Here is an 18,154-nt window from a genome sequence, read left to right on the forward strand (position 1 = left end):
TCAGAGGTGCCGAGTTGCAGCCAGCATTGGGAGCCGCCAATGCACATGTATGACGTTACATGCATCACGCTTCAGGAGGATGCAACCCAGTCAGATGGCCAAGGTATAAGTAACATTATTATTATTATTATTGTTATTATTATTATTGAATAGGGTGTCCCTATTTTCATTGGAGGAATGAAGGAGGGTATGCAGCAGAGGTGGCAGGTGTGGGCAGAGGATCAAGGCTCCCACTTCACCTAGGCCGCAACCAATATCAGGAAGTGAGGATTTGTGAGGAATTTTCTCTTTGGATTTTTGACCAATGTGTGAATTTGTCTGTGCAACTCTACCAAATTATTCCCTTCACAATGAACAATGGGGGGATCTCTCTGAGGACTTCCTTGTTATATTTGTGCCCACTTTACAGATTGTACCTCAGAGAGTTCCCTTGCTTGTTGCTGCCGTTGCCTGGCTTTATGCCTTCCTTCCCTGAGAAGGGAAGTACAGTGGTACCTCAGGTTACATACACTTCAGGTTACAGACGCTTCAGGGTACAGACTCTGCTAACCCAGAAATATTACCTCAGGTTAAGAACTTTGCTTCAGGATGAGAACAGAAATCGTCAGCAGCAGGAGGCCCCATTAGCTAAAGTGGTGCTTCAGGTTAAGAACAGTTTCAGGTTAACAGACCTCCGGAACGAATTAAGTACTTAACCCGAGGTACCACTGTAAACTGTTTTGTCTCCTGTGTGGATTTGAACAAAGCAACCCCTGAACATGGTTCTTCCTGCCTGCTCTAGCAGACAGCACCACAGAGTTCCCTTGGCTGTGCACATTGCCTGGTGGTCTGTGTCTCTTGCTTAGTGGGGCATGGGAAGATGACAGACAAGCTCCCTCCATGCATGCCGGGAGTGGGGTGCCAGCGTCGGCACAGTCCCCTTAGCCTCTTAGCAGAATTTCCAGAGAACATAGGAGTGCCTATGCCATTTTGATACAACATAAAAACATTTTCTGGTTGTGTGTTTTTACCTCGCCTCCTGGGCTGAGCATGCACAGTGTACAGCAGCTATTCTACCAGCATAAAGGCAGAAAATCTGTCTTTCACACACAATGCAATGAAGGCCTCAGTCCTGTTTGGGAAAATTTCTGTGAGACACAGGCCAGTGCTGGGTGGGGCCAGAGGCAAGAGTGGTGGAAGAATTAGCCAGTGCCAGATTTACGTATAAGCTAAACAAGCTATAGTTTAGGTCTCCAATCTCTTGGGGGCCCCAAAAAAAATTAAAGGGGGGAAAATCTGGATGTACCTTTCCAAAATATAAGGTAAAAAACAAATAAAATAACACCTACACACAGTAACAGTGTTTGGTGTTGTGTAGGCTCTTATGATGTAAGTAATGGGCCTGATAGCCTGCTTCCTAAAATATCACTGGTTTGCTCATTTCTATATATATAGGGTGCCTACATTCTGCATAGATACCTATTAGGTCCATAAATGACCACATAGCATATATTCAACACAAAAAACAGCAACAATTTGTTGTTGACAAAGGACAGCTGGACATATAAACAGCCCCATTACCTTCAGCAGTTTAGGGCCTCGTCAGACCTAAATCCTGTTCTGTAATTAGCGTAGATGTTACTTTTGTGCAGTAGGCTGGTTTCTGCACATGCTTACACGTCCCTTTCTACTCTGCAGTCTGGTGAAAACACTCAAGGAGCTGGTGAGAGGTGTGGCATAGGAGCAGGGTGTGGTTGTGGAGGGTGTGTGGTCTTGGGAGAGTGCTGAGGATCATATCAAGACTTGCCACATTCAGCCTCAGGCCTAGAGGTTCCTCTGAATTTAGAGTATAAGGATGTGGCACATAGCACTTCTACCAAGTTAAGGCTCGAAGCTGGTTATCTGTTTACGAAACCCTCAGATAAGAAGGTTTTGAACTGGATGGTGTATATGGACATTTTACACTGGTTCTATCTGAGTAGTATTTTTGCTGACCCCTAATTTTAGATGTTTGCACTTAGGTTAAAAGACCACTGATGCTTTTAAAAACAATATTACACTTCAGCGAAATGTTGGCTTATGTTGCACAATAGCTACATGAAAGTATCCAGGCTCGAGCACATTGCTTCATGAAATTCATATGATGCACTGTAAATATTTACAGTATTTTAATGCAATGAGTTTGACCTGGAGAAAAAGCTATAAAATAGTTGAACAAAATCCTCTGGGAAATGCTAGCAGGCAGCGCTGCCAAGTCTCGCCATTTTATCACAGGCCTCATAACATTTGATCCTTTTATTACGTCCCTAGATCTGTTTATCTCAGATTTCATTTGGAGGTGAGAGGAGGGTGCCATTAGCCTTCAGCTTTGTGGAGGAAAGCTTGAAATTAATTGTGTATTTTAACCTAGTAGCCCTTACCGAATCTTTTTATCTCTGTTGACAATTAGATTGAATACTCAAGCAGTATTATTGTTTCTGAGTGACAACATTATCAGGCAGGTATTTCATTTTGTTTTAAACTAGAAACTTAAAACATACGTGCCTAGGCAGTGGAGTCTCACCTACTTTTTTATTTTTCTATTAGCTCCTAGGATTTCTCTGCCTTTCAGGCCTATCCCTCCCAAGTCATTGTTAGGCATACTCAGACTGCACCCCCTGAAATTAATGGTCATGTTCACTGATTTCAATAGTCTGAGTACAATTAATATTGGAGATTACCCATAAAATACAACTAAAAGCATATCTTCACAATTGCAAAACTAAAACAAAATTGGAGCGTATGTGCCTATGCAACTGCTTCAATCATGGAAATTGCACTTTCGCTTGTGCCATGTAACGTTTGTTCCATATCTCTTAGGAGTCAAGCTTTCAGTCTGGCAGCACCTATGCTGTGGAATTTTCTGCCTTTTACGTTAAGCTGTAATGTTTTAGACCCCACCTAAAAAGCTTTTCCTCCTCTCCAACAAGCCTATACTGATACATAATTTGGTTATGTATACTTGGTTATGTATACTTGCTAATTTTTACTGACTTTTTATGTTGACCAAAAAAGTGTGAGAAATCTAAACAAACTAGCTATTATAAGGATCTCTCCTGCCCCTTCATGCAGAGTAGAAACTACATGTTTGCTATCCACAAACAGCTGAATTGTTACTGTATTTTTTTCTTTTAAAAAACCACATACTGTATAGAGAGTTATGTTTACATAGGCTAAGGTTTACAGACATTAAGTGTATGCAAAATACACTGTATATTATTAATAATTGTTTTAAATTGTTTTGCATACACTACTTTAGAGGTGTTGCTTTTAAATTAAGTGGTTTATAATTTTTTTCAATATAAATAAATCAGCAGTCTGAACTACTCTACAGGCCAGCATAAGAAATCGGACAAAACATTTTAATACAGTGAGGGGAACACTTTTTAACAATTTAAAATACTGAACCCATCAAAACCTATTCAAACACTGGTAAAGAAGAAAGTAAAATAATCTCTCTCGGGGTAGGTGGGAGTTACCACCAAATATAATATGATAACAACAACAGAAACAACAACTGGATAATATATTGATCAGGCCGGCAGTGTTAAAAGTGTTAGATGTATTTTACTTAAAGAATTTTTCCTGGTTCTGGTATGGGAAATATGTGTGAAGAAGCAAATTTCCACATGGTTTCATTATTGAAATGGCATTTACAGCACCAAACAAGTGATTTTTTTCCTTTTAAAAACTGTATAGAGAGTTATGTTTGCATAGCCGCAGAAACCCTGTGGGACATTCGGTTTCCAAAAGAACGTTTGAAAACCAGAACACTCACTTCCGGTTTTCGATTGTTCAGGAGCTGAAACATACGAATTCCAGGGCGTTCAAGAATCAAGGTAGGACTATATAGGCTTTCTTTTTAAAAAAAAAAATTTATTAACCGACCAATCAAATTAAATCACATCACATAAATTCCGAATTACAAAGCCGAATTTTAAATTTTTGTTGGGGGTACCCATATTTCAAGTTCCGAAGGAGATTCCAATCATCTTCTTGCTGCTGCATTAATGTCCACAAATCTGTCCAAATAATGTTCATAATTCTATCCAGTCCTATCTTGCTGTTCCCACATCTCATCTTATTCATATATTTTTCTTTTTTCTTTGTGATCTCTTCTGATAATCTCCTTAAGCAGGTAAACACCAGTTGTAATCCTGTGTGAATTTTTCCATTCGTCCAATCACCATATCAAGATGGTTTCCATATATCATCACTTCCATAAATAAAAGCACTCTTTCCATCATTAATCTTCACAAATTTGTCGCCTTCTTTAGTCCTCTGAGGAGGCTCGCCCGCGATATGAAAACAGATCCATTCCTCCTCCCAGACATAAATCTATCAACAGAACTTGCCAAAATGGCGACGCTGTTTTTTACTGCGTCACCCCAAAGCTCTTGTACTTTCCACGATCTCCTTAAAACATGCTTTTGGTTAGAAATTATCTCCACACAGTCATAAATCATCCAGCTTAGGTCATTTAAGCGGCATTTCTGACTTGTGGGGGGGGGGGATTCTTGCTTAATCACATAGAAAAAAGAAAGGAAAGTCCCCCCCCCCCATCCAGTCCCGTTGCCGACATACCGAGCCTTGGTGTGTCTTCTCATGATATATTCCTGTTTATCCGACCCGACTATATAGGCTTTCTATTCCTCTTCGTCCTGTCCTACGAGGTGAATGGTTGGGAGACATAATACAGATCTCTGTGTGTGCAAATGCAGGTTTCCAAATTGGGCCTTCTATGGACTTCCATGAGAAGAGGAAAAGAACAATCACTATTTTCGCAGTAGCAATGTATCACACGTCACCAAGTCTAGTGGATAGAAATAGCACCCCAAGGAAAACGCAACATTACCTCACTTTCTCTAGGGCATAAAATGCCTTCTTTGACAAAAGTGTGAAAAGTTGTTCTTTTTTGGACCGAGAGCACTTCATAAAATCAAGTCAGAATTAGGCAGGTGTTCTTGAAATGTGGAGGATTGCAGATCTGCTTGTCTATTTTCATGGGAATAGGAAAACGAGAAGCCAGGAGAAACTGAAATTGACAGACTCGCCCATCCCTACAAGGATTCTCTGGCAACCTCCTACCCTAAAGGTGCCAGCCTCACGCAGCCCTGAGCAGCGGAAAAACGCTGTTGAAACAATTTGCTAATCTCCTCTTTTGCAAAGGGTGGCAAAGTGTGCTTCCCTATTTCATGATAATTGGATGAGGAAATGTGGGTGGGAGCACAATTTATTTCAGAGTTTGAGGAATTATTTACCAATTAAGGAGAGGAGCCGAGGATACTGTAAGCTACATTACGCTGGTGTGAACATTCCCTTTATTATATTATTTATACATGTGAAATGGTGGCTTTTATGAACTAAAAGGTTAATCACTTGAATGGGATTGCTTAGCAGCTCTTTACCATCCCACATACACACACAGAGGCAAATTGGTTAATTTTATGTGAAGAAAATAACCTGGCAATTTTTCTAGCACTTATCTGCACAGCACAGTTTAATAATGATCACTGTGTCTGAAATGGAATAAAGAGTCCAGAAGCACAGCTCCGCCATGACGTGGGTCTCCCTTAGGAGGTACAAGCAGTTGACTGATATACTTTTAGGTGATATATTTTTCAAAATCATCACCAATTTTGTAGGCATCTCCCCAAACCAGGAAATGGATCACCTAAAAAGAGGACAACCAACCTGTATGAATTTTGTATGTGCTAATTTATATGTATAGGAAATTACATACAAAGGGTATATTATCAGGAGAAATTCATACTAAAATGCTGATAAATTTCAAAGAGTAATACAGCAGCTCTCATCACTGGAGGAAGACTGTGACCAGGTGACTTGTCTGCTATCTGGGTAATGGACAATTTCAAGCTCCTGCTGCTGTCTCATCTTAGATTCTTTATCTGTAAACTGATCTTGGGCCGATAAATAGAGCAACTGTCCTTCTGTAAAGTAGGACCAGTGGACATTCTCTAATTTTATCTCATAAAAGGGTTCTCTGATTTGATTCTCAGCTAGAATAATAGTAAGTACAGGACAACTGCATCTAGTGTTTGAGAAAGGCTGTTGTTTTAGGAAGGAAGAAATGGAATCTGGAGACTGGAATATAACATATATTCTGCTCAAAATATGCCATGGGATCCTTAATGACCACAAGTGGTCAGGACCTCCGTTTTATGTCTCTTAGGAGATAGCTATGGCAGCCTTTATAGATTTGAGTACACTAACTGCGAACAAAAGCTGAAACTTTTAGATTTAATGAAGCTGAGGATCTAACAGCAAATAGCAACTATTGAACTTGTTATGGACAAACCTAGAGTTTGATTAAGTCCACTGAGCATTCCATACACCATATATATATATATATATATATATATATATATATATATATATATATATATATGCTTTCGTAGATTTTCACGGGTACAGGAATGCAGGTTTTGGTGTCCTCGGGTGTCTTCCCGTGTAAAAGTTGGGGTGTCTAGGCGACGTTTCGACGAGGTCTCACTCGTCATCTTCAGGCTGGTGCTTTCGGCTTCTTGTTACTGGAACAGAGCAGGATCTCAGTGTTTGAGTTCCTATAAATACTGTTGAGGGGTGTGGTGTGTAGCCTCCAATGTTCTGGGCAGAGAGGAAGTTCCCAGGCTAGTGTGCCTTTATATATGCACATATATATATATATATATGCATATATATATATATGCAGGTTTTGGTGTCCTCGGGTGTCTTCCCGTGTAAAAGTTGGGAAGTGTACACGGGAAGACACCCGAGGACACCAAAACCTGCATACCTATACCCGTGAAAATCTACGAAAGCATATATATATATATATATATGCTGTAGTTTACATGTCTAGCTTGCTTCAAGATTAAAACAATCACTATATTTCCCCCCCATAAGCACAAAAATATTAAAAATTGTAGAAATGAAAGAGCCCTAATTGGTGGTTGTGATAAAAGGGGAAGTGGCTGTGCTATTATTAATGCTTAAAATTATATTGCAAGCACTGTACAGTTGTCATATGATTTTACTGACATTCCTAGTCTAAAAACTAGAAAAATATTTCACTGACAGTCATCAGTTCATCTGTTCTTCCTTCTTCCTCTGGATATCAGGAAAATGTCTTACTAAAACTGCTTAGGGGCAACTTTTCTCCTCCAGTTCACCTAAACAGAAAAGTTGACCCTAAGCAGTTTTTGTCAGTAAAGCTCAACAATTTTGGGGTTCTATTTGTGTATCTGGTTGTTTGTTTCTGGCTTTTTCAACAGCTGCTTTTTTAACCCACATGGTGGCATTGAACTGTACTCCCCAGTCTCTCTGACCCGAAAGAAGTTCTGGTCGCTGATTCAACAGCTGCTTTTGATCCCCTCTATTATGAATCAGTAAACACCTACATTTCTCTAGCTTTCTCAAATGTAAACAAATAGTCTGGTCAAAATTATGAATTTTGGTCCTGGCGGGGGCGGGGCAGAGCTGAGCCCTGGATCTTTTGTGGCAGACCCTGGATCACCTGCTCCTTTCTTTCCCTTTTGCTAAACTGTAAAAAATAAACCAGACTCTGTTCTAGACCAGCTGGATCAAGGGGCAATGCTGGGCAGACTCCAGTCAGATAGCATCTTAATTTACTCAGAGGCACCTAAACATGTAAATTAACAGGTGCACATTTGTGCCATGGGCCTGGGCTCACAGATAGTGGGTTTTTACCTAGCAATGCCCTTGTTAAAAACGCATAAAGTGTCTCCTTTTATTCAATGTTCTCTAAGGAATCAGGGATAGGGAACCTCTAGGTCCTGCTGAACCACAGTTCTCATCATGCCTGGCCATTGGTCATGCTGGCTGGGGCTGATAGGAGCTGGAGTCCAACAATATATGAAGTGTAATAGATTCCCCATCCCTGCTCTAAAGCATCATCATCTTTGTCACGGTGAGAAGTGTGACCAGCATAGGTTCCTGCCTTACATATATTTCAGACTCTGATTTACCTCAACTTGTCTAGGAGGTGAATCATTCTCCTGTAGCCTTGTGACCTGCTTTGACTTCTAAGAAAGGCCTTCTCTGGGTTTTGGGAATTCTCTCTGGAGACAGCCTCTTCCGTTTTCAAGACATTGATTTCTGCCTCTTGCTGAGCTGGGTCTAGGCCATGCAGCCCGGAGGATTCTTATTTTGATTCTCAATTCTGCACTTTGCTCTGTTTGGACTCCCAATGCCATTTTCTCTTCTTTTATTCTTACAAATGGTTTTCTATCTTTGCCGATATTCCCTACAATAAACTGTCTTCTGGGTTTTATTTTAAGCTTTTATTGCCCCCACAAATTAGTCCTATTGCTTGGTTCTAAACTTGTGAACCTTGTTCACAAGATTTCATAGAGGAAGGATACCACAGAGCAGAAAGAGTGGTTGGAAAGACTCTAAATGGGTCAAGTCTGCTCCCCCGTGGTTGCTCTCCTTCCTCAGACGCCCTTTGCCCTAGGAAATTCCTATTGGAGTCTCCTTCAGGTAAGGGGGTGGAGCAAAATGGCCACCACCAATAGCGAGAGTGCCATTTTCTTATGGTGAGGAGCCATCTCTTCCCATTACATTTGCTCGTGAGTTGGCGCTGCAGTAGCAGTCAGTGGGCTTTGCGCCTGATGTCCAGAAAACCTTGCCTCTTTTCATATTAATTGACTGGCTAACAGAATTGACAAATACTGTTCTCCTACAAAAAGGTTGTGTTAATTTTCAGGTTTGCAAAACCCATTTAAAGTATCATTTGAACATTTTGGGGCCTGATTCTTCACAGGAGAAGATGCAATCCACTTATGACACCATTCTCTCTCATTTGCAATTTGGAATGTGGGTGTGAAAATCCATCAGCCTTGAATTTTAAAAATATTTTGCCATAACACCATTTTTATGCACTTCATCTGTCCTTTTGACACATCACATTAACATAGTTATGTCAATACATCCCAAAGCAGAAAATAAAATGATGCACAAACACACACACACAATTTAAAAATCAAAATAGTATGTTTCACTGTATTTAACTAGAGTCCCTATCACATACTAAAGAGGCAAGGCTCTAAATTAAATTTCATTGTTAGCCCCCAGTAGATAAAATTCCCTTCAGTACTCTCTGCAGGTGCAAACTGATATCCATATGGCCCAATGAATGTGTAACACAGATTTCTCTGTTGTCGTCAGATTAACAGCACAGCCTTTGCATGGTTACCCTTTGGTGCTAAATTCTCCTTTCACTCAGGGGGTTAAAACAGCCTTGCGCTATCCAGATGTTCAGTGAAATGAAAGATTAGCAATTCTTGCCGCCACTGCTCTTTCCGCCCCACCCCCCTTCTCCTTTTCTAAAACTGATATTTTCTTTAGGAGCCTGTTTGGAGTGAGTTGGAGCAATTTCTTCCCTGAGGTATATCAATCAATAGGCTGCTCTGGAAGAGGAGCAAAATGTTGAACAAGTAGACCAGAGCGCTATGAATTTGTTTACAGGGAATGACTTTCCACTGAATGAAGTATGCATCCCAGGGTTTCACTTTACCCTCTAAAACAGTGGCAATCTTTTCTGCTAAACAGACAAGGCGCATACTTTTTTCCAGAAGCATTCTTATTAATTTTCCTGCAAAACTGTACCTATTTACTTCAAACTGTGCATTAAGCGAGAGGGATAGGTATTAGAAATATGTCAATATAAAATTCCCACTTGCCATAAACAATGGCTTCCCAGGGGAGAAATGAGAAAGGTAGCCAAAATGGATGCCACTCAATGAATGCCAATTTAAAATCTACCAGACCTGTCTTTCGTATACATAGGCATGCTCAGGTCCCTGCTGTTCCAAGAACCGTTCAAGCATAGAATAAGTAGCATTCCAATGAGACAAACCTTCTGTCTCAGCTGATGTTTAACAAGCTGTTTTGTTGCTGTGACTGGTTCTCAGGGTTTGGTAAGAAGGCCTCACAAGAAAGACTCAGGTTGTTGCTAATGGGGATGGGTGAGAAATTAGTTCAGTTTGTGTCTTAATGAGAACCTTAAAAAAATTCACATTTCCCGAACCAAAATGAAAACCGAAATACAACTCTCCTTTGAAATCCACACTCCTATGAATTTTTTGCCAAAGAATGAGTACAAAAATATGTGTATTAGTGAAAATTATATACAAAAAAAGGCTCCTTGGGGGAGATTACATGGGAAAATGCTTATACTGAGAGAAATATTCTCAAAAATGCATACAAATTTTAATCAGACTTTTTGTTTAATTGCAAACATAGGAAGAAGTGGGGTCAACTGGAAATTAGAGAAACTGAAACAAACCAAAGCTAAAAGATTTACCAATCCCTAGTTACTAAGTGTTTCTCTGTTTATTTAAAATATTTAGGTCCCACCCTTCATTGTTACCCGGGCAAGTTATATGACATAATAAATCATAACAATACAATAAAAGTAGATAAGATTAACAATATAACGATTGAATGCACCATTGTTAATCAAAATAGTCCATGGGGGGCAAGATAATTCAGGAACAAGCAGCTTCATATGTATTCAGTTTGGAAGATCGGTGTTAGCCCCTCATTTTCCTTATTACATACAAAAGAGGCTTGCCCAGTGGGGCAGAGCCTCAGCAACAGTATCCTGGCAACATTACTGCTGCTTACCTGAGGAAAAGGTGAGAGGCAAGGAGGTGGAGAGGTCCAGATTTCATCAAACTTGAATACAAAATGTTTCTTGAGAATCCTGAATACATTTCTCCAATTTTGATTATGTTCCAAATGTTGTTTTTGGCTTAGAGCACAGCACATCAAGAACACACTGGACAGCAGAGGCTATGGGCTATATCCAGGGATAGTCGTACTCAGCATAGACCCATTGACAATAATGGACATTACTTGGGTCCATTAATTTCACTGTGGCCACTCTGATTAGTTGGATACAACCCTGTGTTGCCTATCCTCCTTAGGCCTTATGAGACTTATAGTATTTGTAGGAAATTCATCACCATCATCGCAGACACATACTCACTTGCCTTTTGTGTCTTGTCTTGACAGTTTACAGCCCGGGGCTTGCATCACTTATTTGAGGCATCTTGGGCTATTTAATATTCAAATATTTTGCCTCAGAGGACATCAATGGGAATTGTTGTCTAGCAGGAAAAAGCTGAAGCACCTCACCAAGCAAGGATGCGGCCTAGAGACGCTTCCTTAATAATTCTGGCACCATAGGACCACAATGTTATATCTCTTCCAGATGTCAGCCATGAATGTGGTTTTTAGTTTTACTGTCTATTAAGCAGAGTGTAAGTATTCTACATACATAAATTTTAGGGGTGCAGCTGCTCAATGATTGTATCAGATCGTGATGTGGACCATGTCAGTCAATATTTGTATGGTTGGGTCTGCCTTGCAGCAGTGGGATATTTGATCTACAACATGGGTAGGCAAACTAAGGCCCGGGGGCCAGATCCGGCCCAATCGCCTTCTAAATCCGGCCCGCGGATGGTCCGGGAATCAGTGTGTTTTACATGAGTAGAATGTGCCCTTTTATTTAAAATGCATCTCTGGGTTATTTGTGGGGCCTGCCTGGTGTTTTTGCATGAGTAGAATGTGTGCTTTTATTTAAAATGCATCTCTGGGTTATTTGTGGAGCATAGGAATTCATTCATCCCTCCCCCTAAAAAAAATATAGTCCGCCCCCCCCCCCCCAAGGTCTGAGGGACAGTCAACCGGCCCCCTGCTGAAAAAGTTTGCTGACCCCTGATCTACAACAACAGTGTGATTTTATAATTTGGAACCAATTGTTTATCACAGAAGCTTTGAAGCTGATTTACCTATTTTATCACTGTCACAATGTTTTAAGTGAATCTGGCAAATGGACCATTCTGCATAAGGCAGTTAAGTTTGCAGCCAATTTTTTCTTTCATATTATTATTTTGATTTATTTTTTTCAAATTCAACTGAGTGTAATTGCATCTTTCTTTTATTTATTTATTTTTGCCTTGTTTAGTCCATCACATTTTCCTCATTTACCTGTTGGTGTTGACAACAGCAAGATTCATTTATTTAATTTTTAATTTTTGTTGAATGTCCATTTCTTGGACTAATCAAAACTGGCCACAGGATGTCACTATTACTCTACAAACATACAGCAAGTGATCTGTTTGTTTATTAAAGGGCAAGTCTGAACAATCTCTGGACACAGTTTCCTGCACAAGCTCTGTTAAAATAATGCGGACTCTGCAAGAGAACCGCTGTTTCCTTACTAGGTTCCCATTCAATTGAATTTATACTGGAGAGACTTCTAATGGAGTCTATGTTCTATCCTTCACCAGTTTGTTTGCATTCATTCATCACCAACATTAGCATGGCTTTTCAAGAAATCATTAGGACCAGTGGACACATGATGTTATGCAGTCACATCAAGGCTGCTTTACATTGCTTCAGAGGGCACCTAGCTGCTACACTGTGCAAACTGACCCTGTAGCAGCGACGGATGAGCAGATCATTTTATCTATGTTCTCTTTCCCTTTTGCATGTTTTCCTTCTAAAACCCATTGTATCCTGTTGCTGCATTAATCTGACACTGATTAGTAACTGATCATCTCTCTTATCAAAGTAACATTTGTGAGGTAAAACAATACTCCCTCTCCGCCCCCCCCCCCAAAAAAAAAGATCTGTCAGCATAGTTCCTTCCAGTTACAGAGGCCTGAAACTGGGTTGGTCACCAGTCCCACCTTGGAGAATCTACCTACCTATTCATGATAACTATAGTAAAATTATTAGCCATCCTGACTCAGTAATGAGTAATTTTTATTGAAAAATACCTTAGTTGTATGCAAAATAGCCCAAAATACAAAATGTAAGCAAAAAGGGCAAAACACAAACACAACATATTCCATGTGAAATGAAAATCAAATCCACAAGAGCTGAAGTTCAATATTTTCCTCAAACATTTTAACTAATTGTAAAAGTAATCGTCGTCATTATTTTCCTCAAGGATGGAATCAAAGCAATCTTTGTCTTCATCTGCTTGGTTGTCACAATGTTGTGCATGATGTGTTGCTGTGCGCATCAAGCTATTCTTCGTACAAGATCATGTGTGTGCTGCACAAGATTGCTTCCGCTTGCAGGACAACAGCTCCAGACCTGACTCCAGTGTTGGTTTTCCAGTCATCTACTATGTGTCCCTGCTCCCAGAATAGGTTTCCATGGGAAAGTCCTTCCTAAAAGCAATTTCCACATGGATAACACGGAAGATATAGTTGCAAACGGGGAGGGAGGAAATGGGTAGACGTGTGTTGGTTGACATAAGTCACCAACATCCATAAACCATAAGTTCTCAATAATAAGCAATATATCATCAGGAAAGCAATGACAAACCTAGGCAGCATCTTAAAAAGCAGAGACATCACCTTGCCAACAAAGGTCTGTATAGTTAAAGCTATGGTTTTCCCAGTAGTGATGTATGGAAGTGAGAGCTGGATCATAAAGAAGGCTGATCGACGAAGAATTGATGTTTTTGAATTATGGTGCTAGAGGAGACTCTTGAGAGTCCCATGGACTGCAAGAAGATCAAACCTCTCCATTCTTAAGGAAATGAGCCTTGAGTGCTCACTGGAAGGACAGATCCTGAAGCTGAGGCTCCAATACTTTGGCCACCTCATGAGAAAAGAAGACTCCCTGGAAAAGACCCTGATGTTGGAAAAGATAGAGGGCACAAGGAGAAGGGGGTGACAGAGGATGAGATGGTTGGACAGTGTTCTCGAAGCTACCAGCATGAGTTTGACCAAACTGCGGGAGGCAGTGGAAGACAGGAGTGCCTGGCGTGCTCTGGTCCATGGGGTCACGAAGAGTCGGACACGACTAAATGACTAAACAACAACAAATCATCAGGAAAGATGATGTGTTTGCCCAAAACAGTCTGGCAGGCCAAACCCTGAAGCCTGGCATTAGACTCACAGATTGGAGGTTCCCCACTACTATTCTGTACCATCATTAATCTGTATACCAGTCCTCACCCACTTGATGATACCTGTTCCTGTTTGTCACTACACACACCTCTAGCAACATAGTCATGCACTCGCCTCTTTTCTGCATTTGCTTATGTGCCCTTACTACTCCCTGAGAAACACTAATTTACAAACAAAATCAATCCAGCTACAAGAACCCCAGAATACATATGCATAATTGTAAAATTGCAAATGGCAGGGGAGGGGAACATAGACAAGCATTGTCTATGCAAGTGAAGAAGTCCCAAGGATTTCAGCTCACATGCATGGAAGTCATACATGATGCTTGCATGTTATATCCTAAACTGACTTGCCATTCCATGGCAGAGCAACATCCCAACTTGCTTGCCAAGCTCACTAGACAGGTTAAATGCCATAGGAATCATTTTACTGTTTATCCACTAGATGGTACCCTCACCTTATCATTTTCATTTTGTCAACTGCACTGGGGCCCTTTTATTAATTTCCACAGTCCATTTCAGTAAACCCTCTTCCTTTTCCATTTACTCCCCTGGAAGATACCTGCTCGCACTGTTTCCACTTGGTCTAGATGGAAGGAATGAAAAATACCACTGCTTCAAGCCCACGTCATCAAATCTGTAGACACACTTTACAGGTGTACAGGGATGTTCTGTTAGTATAACAAGTGGCAATGTGTGGTGCAGTGCCTTTTGTTATATAGGTTGTGTGTTTTTAATTGAAAGAGCCTTTGTTGAAGCATACAGACATTAACACATTTGAACTGGCCACTGAATGAATACAAGGAGTGGGGCTGTGGTTATCGACAGGGCAGGTGAGAATGTGATCCTCTCTTTAATCATCATCTGAGGCCCTTCTTCATGTGAGATCTGGAGGGTGGCAACAAGAGAACAGGCCATTTTTGTAGTGGCTCCCCATTTGTGGAATGCTCTGCCCAGGAAGATTTGTCTGGCGCCTTCATTATATATATTTTGGGCGTCAGACGAAAACGTACCTCTTCAACCAGGCTGATTAATATCCTACAGCCTTTTAAATATATCTGTGGGAATGGAGGATGTTTTTGTTTTGTTGTTTTGGTTTAATTATTTAGTGTGTTTATCTTGTATTTTATTCTGTGAACCACCCTGACACCTCTTGATGAAGGGCGGTACAGTATATAAATTTAATAAATAATATTTCTGTCCCAAACCAAAATTCCTGCCAGATTAATGACAGTACCTGAAATAGGCAGATCTGCAGCAGATGCCGTTTGTGGGCCACAACCGTAAAACTCTTGCCCCAGACGCAGTAACTCTCCAAAACAATCTTGCTGAGACCATGGGGATAAAAGGGTGACAGAGAAATATGCACCTATAACCACAATAGGATCAGGCTGAAAATACACAATGGATGGTTTCCAGGTATGAAAAGGAGAGACTCCTGTTGCCACTGCTAGCCTGAACACATCTTGAGAACACACAGTAAAGGTCTGCTTTTTCACACAAGCCAAGAATAGTGTGGAGAGGAAGTAAGTTGCCTTCACACCAGACTATTTGTCCACGTTGCCTTCTAATCTGTCTGGCGGGTCAATGTCTCGGAGCTGGAGATGCTAGAGAGGGACTGACTCTTCCGGTCCTTTTAGATGCCAAGCATGTGCTTTACCACTGAGATATGGTTCCACCCAAAGGAAGAGTGAGTGGCGCTGAATATTCATTGGTGAATCTTTACTAACAGACACCAGCACTGATGTAAACAGTCAAGCAGGCATTGGCTTGGATAGCTATCATCCTCATCATCTGGTTTCTTTTGGCAGGGAACATGGAATAGCACCTGTTCCCTTATCATGGAGGATGAGGCCATCAATAGCTCCAAGCCACAATAGCTATTTTCTGCATCCGCTATGAGAGGCAGTATGACTCTGAATGCTCATTGCTGGGAAGCACAAGTGAGGAGAGCACCACTGCACTCAGGTCCTGCTTTCAGGCTTCCCATAGGTGTCTGGCTGGCCACTGTGGTGCATCTGCACTATACAATTGCAGCACATGGTTTCCCCCAAAGAACCCTGGGGTGTGCATGTGACCTAGAAAAACAGGGTGCTTTACTAGATGGGCCATTGGCCTGATCCAGCAGGCTCTTGTGTTCTGATCTGGGTGGAATCTACACACACATTAAAAAAACGTTCTGAAAATGCTTTTTTTAAAAAGTTTAAAAATACATTTAATTTTCCATAAGGCTCACCATCACCATCTAGTGTCACATTGTATATTTCACTTAAAACATTTTATTTGCAGCTGTATACTGTAGCTGAGTCCCAGGAGTCTCCAGGCTTCAGTACAGGATCTCTGCATGAGATTAGGAGAAATGAACAACTAGTGGAAAACAAAACATCAAATGTGTTACAGAAAGTCCACATTTATTGCATTTAAAAATATATATGTATTTCATTTTATTTATTTCAGAAGATTTATATATCCCTTGACTTGGGGTGAAAGACTTTGCTTTGCTTTGACATATCATATATGTACCACGTAAGGGATCACACAATTAACATAATACCTGGTTTGGCTCCTCGACTTTTGGTTAACAATAAATTCATGTTCACCTATTAAAATGGACTAATCTGCAAGGCATGTTGGGTATGGATGCAATGAATTAGGTGAAGGACAAATGACCTTCACCACCTTTCTAAATTTTACAACTCTTTTAGTTTAAATTTGCATCATAAATTTGCACCTTTTGCTACTAGGCGAGTTTGGCTCTCTGAGAGGCGGCAGGAAAAAACCTTTTAAAAAGTTCAGTTGCTATGAATATTCTGGATGTTGATCCAGTACAACTGTTTTGTCCTGAGCTTTACAGAGCAGCTGAAAACACCTCTGTAGTTTCAGCATCCAATTTGTGTGATACATGGTTGTTAATTGAACATTTAGGAAAGTTATTAAAAACACTCATTCTGTGCTGCATATGCCATTTTTATATTATTATTCTAAGGGGAGCTAAGCATGCTAATGCAACACAAAAGCCCTTCAGAGTTCTAACAAGAGTACTTTTCTTCCTTGGCACGTCTCATAGATTGCCGTTTAAATGAAAAATAAGTGCAATATTTAATATGGAGTTCTTCAATTTAAACTTGGGCTTGGTCGATTTGCAGGGATCCAGAACAAACTATTTCTACTTGTGCTTTTAGCCTGCCCTGTATCATGGTCTCGGGGCACTTATTTTGCCAATAAGTACAGACATTCGTGTCACTGAAAGGTTCTTAGCTTGCCAGCGCATGTAGTGAAAGTCTGAGTGTGCGAATAGGAGATGTGACTGTCTGTATCAAGGGTGGGGAACCTCAAGCGGAGTGTGGCCCTCCAGACCTCTCTTTTTAGCCCTTGGGACTCTTCAGCTAGCCTTTGTTTAGCTGAAGTGTGTGCTTGAAGCTGTGGTGTTACTTTTTGCTTGCCTGAGTGGGCAATGTTCTGGCTTTTATGCGGCTGGAATATAGCTTACTGTACCAAAGTAGGAATTATTGTTGTCACTCCTCCAGCGTTGTTGTTGTTGTTGTTATACGCCACCCATCTGGCCGGGTTTCCCCACTCTGGGCAGCTTGCAGCATATATAAAACATAGTAAAATATCAAACATTAAAAACTTCCCGATACAAGGCTACCTTCAGATGTGTTTACCTTTACCCTTTAGGACTGGTGTTATATGGTCCCAGCGGCCACTCTCAGTCCCCAGTCTAGCTGTCGCATTCTGGATTACTTGTAGTTTCTGAATCACCTTCAAAGGTAGCCCCACGCAGAGGGCATTGTAGTAACCCAAGTGGGAAATAACCAGAGCATACACCATTCTGGCGAGACAGTCTGCAGGCAAGTAGGGTCTCAGCCTGCATACCAGATGAAGCTGGTAGACAGCTGCCCTGGACAGAATTGACCTGTGCCTCCATGGACAGCAATGAGTCCAAAATGACTCCCAGGCTGCGCACCTGCTCCTTCAGGGGCACAGTTACCCCATTCAGGACCAGGGAGTCTCCCACACCAGCCCACCCCCTGTCCCCCAAGAACAGTACTTCTGTCTTGTTAGGACTCAACCTCAATCTGTTGGCCGCCATCCATCCTCCAACCGCCTCCAGACACTCACACAGGACCTTCACTGGTTCTGATTTGAAGGAGAGGTAGAGCTGGTTATTATCTGCAT

General features: G+C 41.0%; 1 protein-coding gene across 1 annotated transcript in view; it reads left to right on the top strand.

Moving 5' to 3' along the window:
* The window catches only part of OSBPL1A (oxysterol binding protein like 1A), a 158,787-nt gene continuing 140,633 nt past the window's right edge, over nt 1–18,154 (top strand). The window contains exon 1 of the mRNA XM_028737144.2: nt 1–103. Within this exon, the coding sequence (XP_028592977.1) occupies nt 40–103 (64 nt within the window). The 5' untranslated portion in view covers nt 1–39. The remainder of the gene's footprint in view (nt 104–18,154) is intronic.

The sequence above is a fragment of the Podarcis muralis genome, chromosome 8, assembly GCF_964188315.1.
Source record: "Podarcis muralis chromosome 8, rPodMur119.hap1.1, whole genome shotgun sequence".
NCBI classification, from domain to species: domain Eukaryota; kingdom Metazoa; phylum Chordata; class Lepidosauria; order Squamata; family Lacertidae; genus Podarcis; species Podarcis muralis.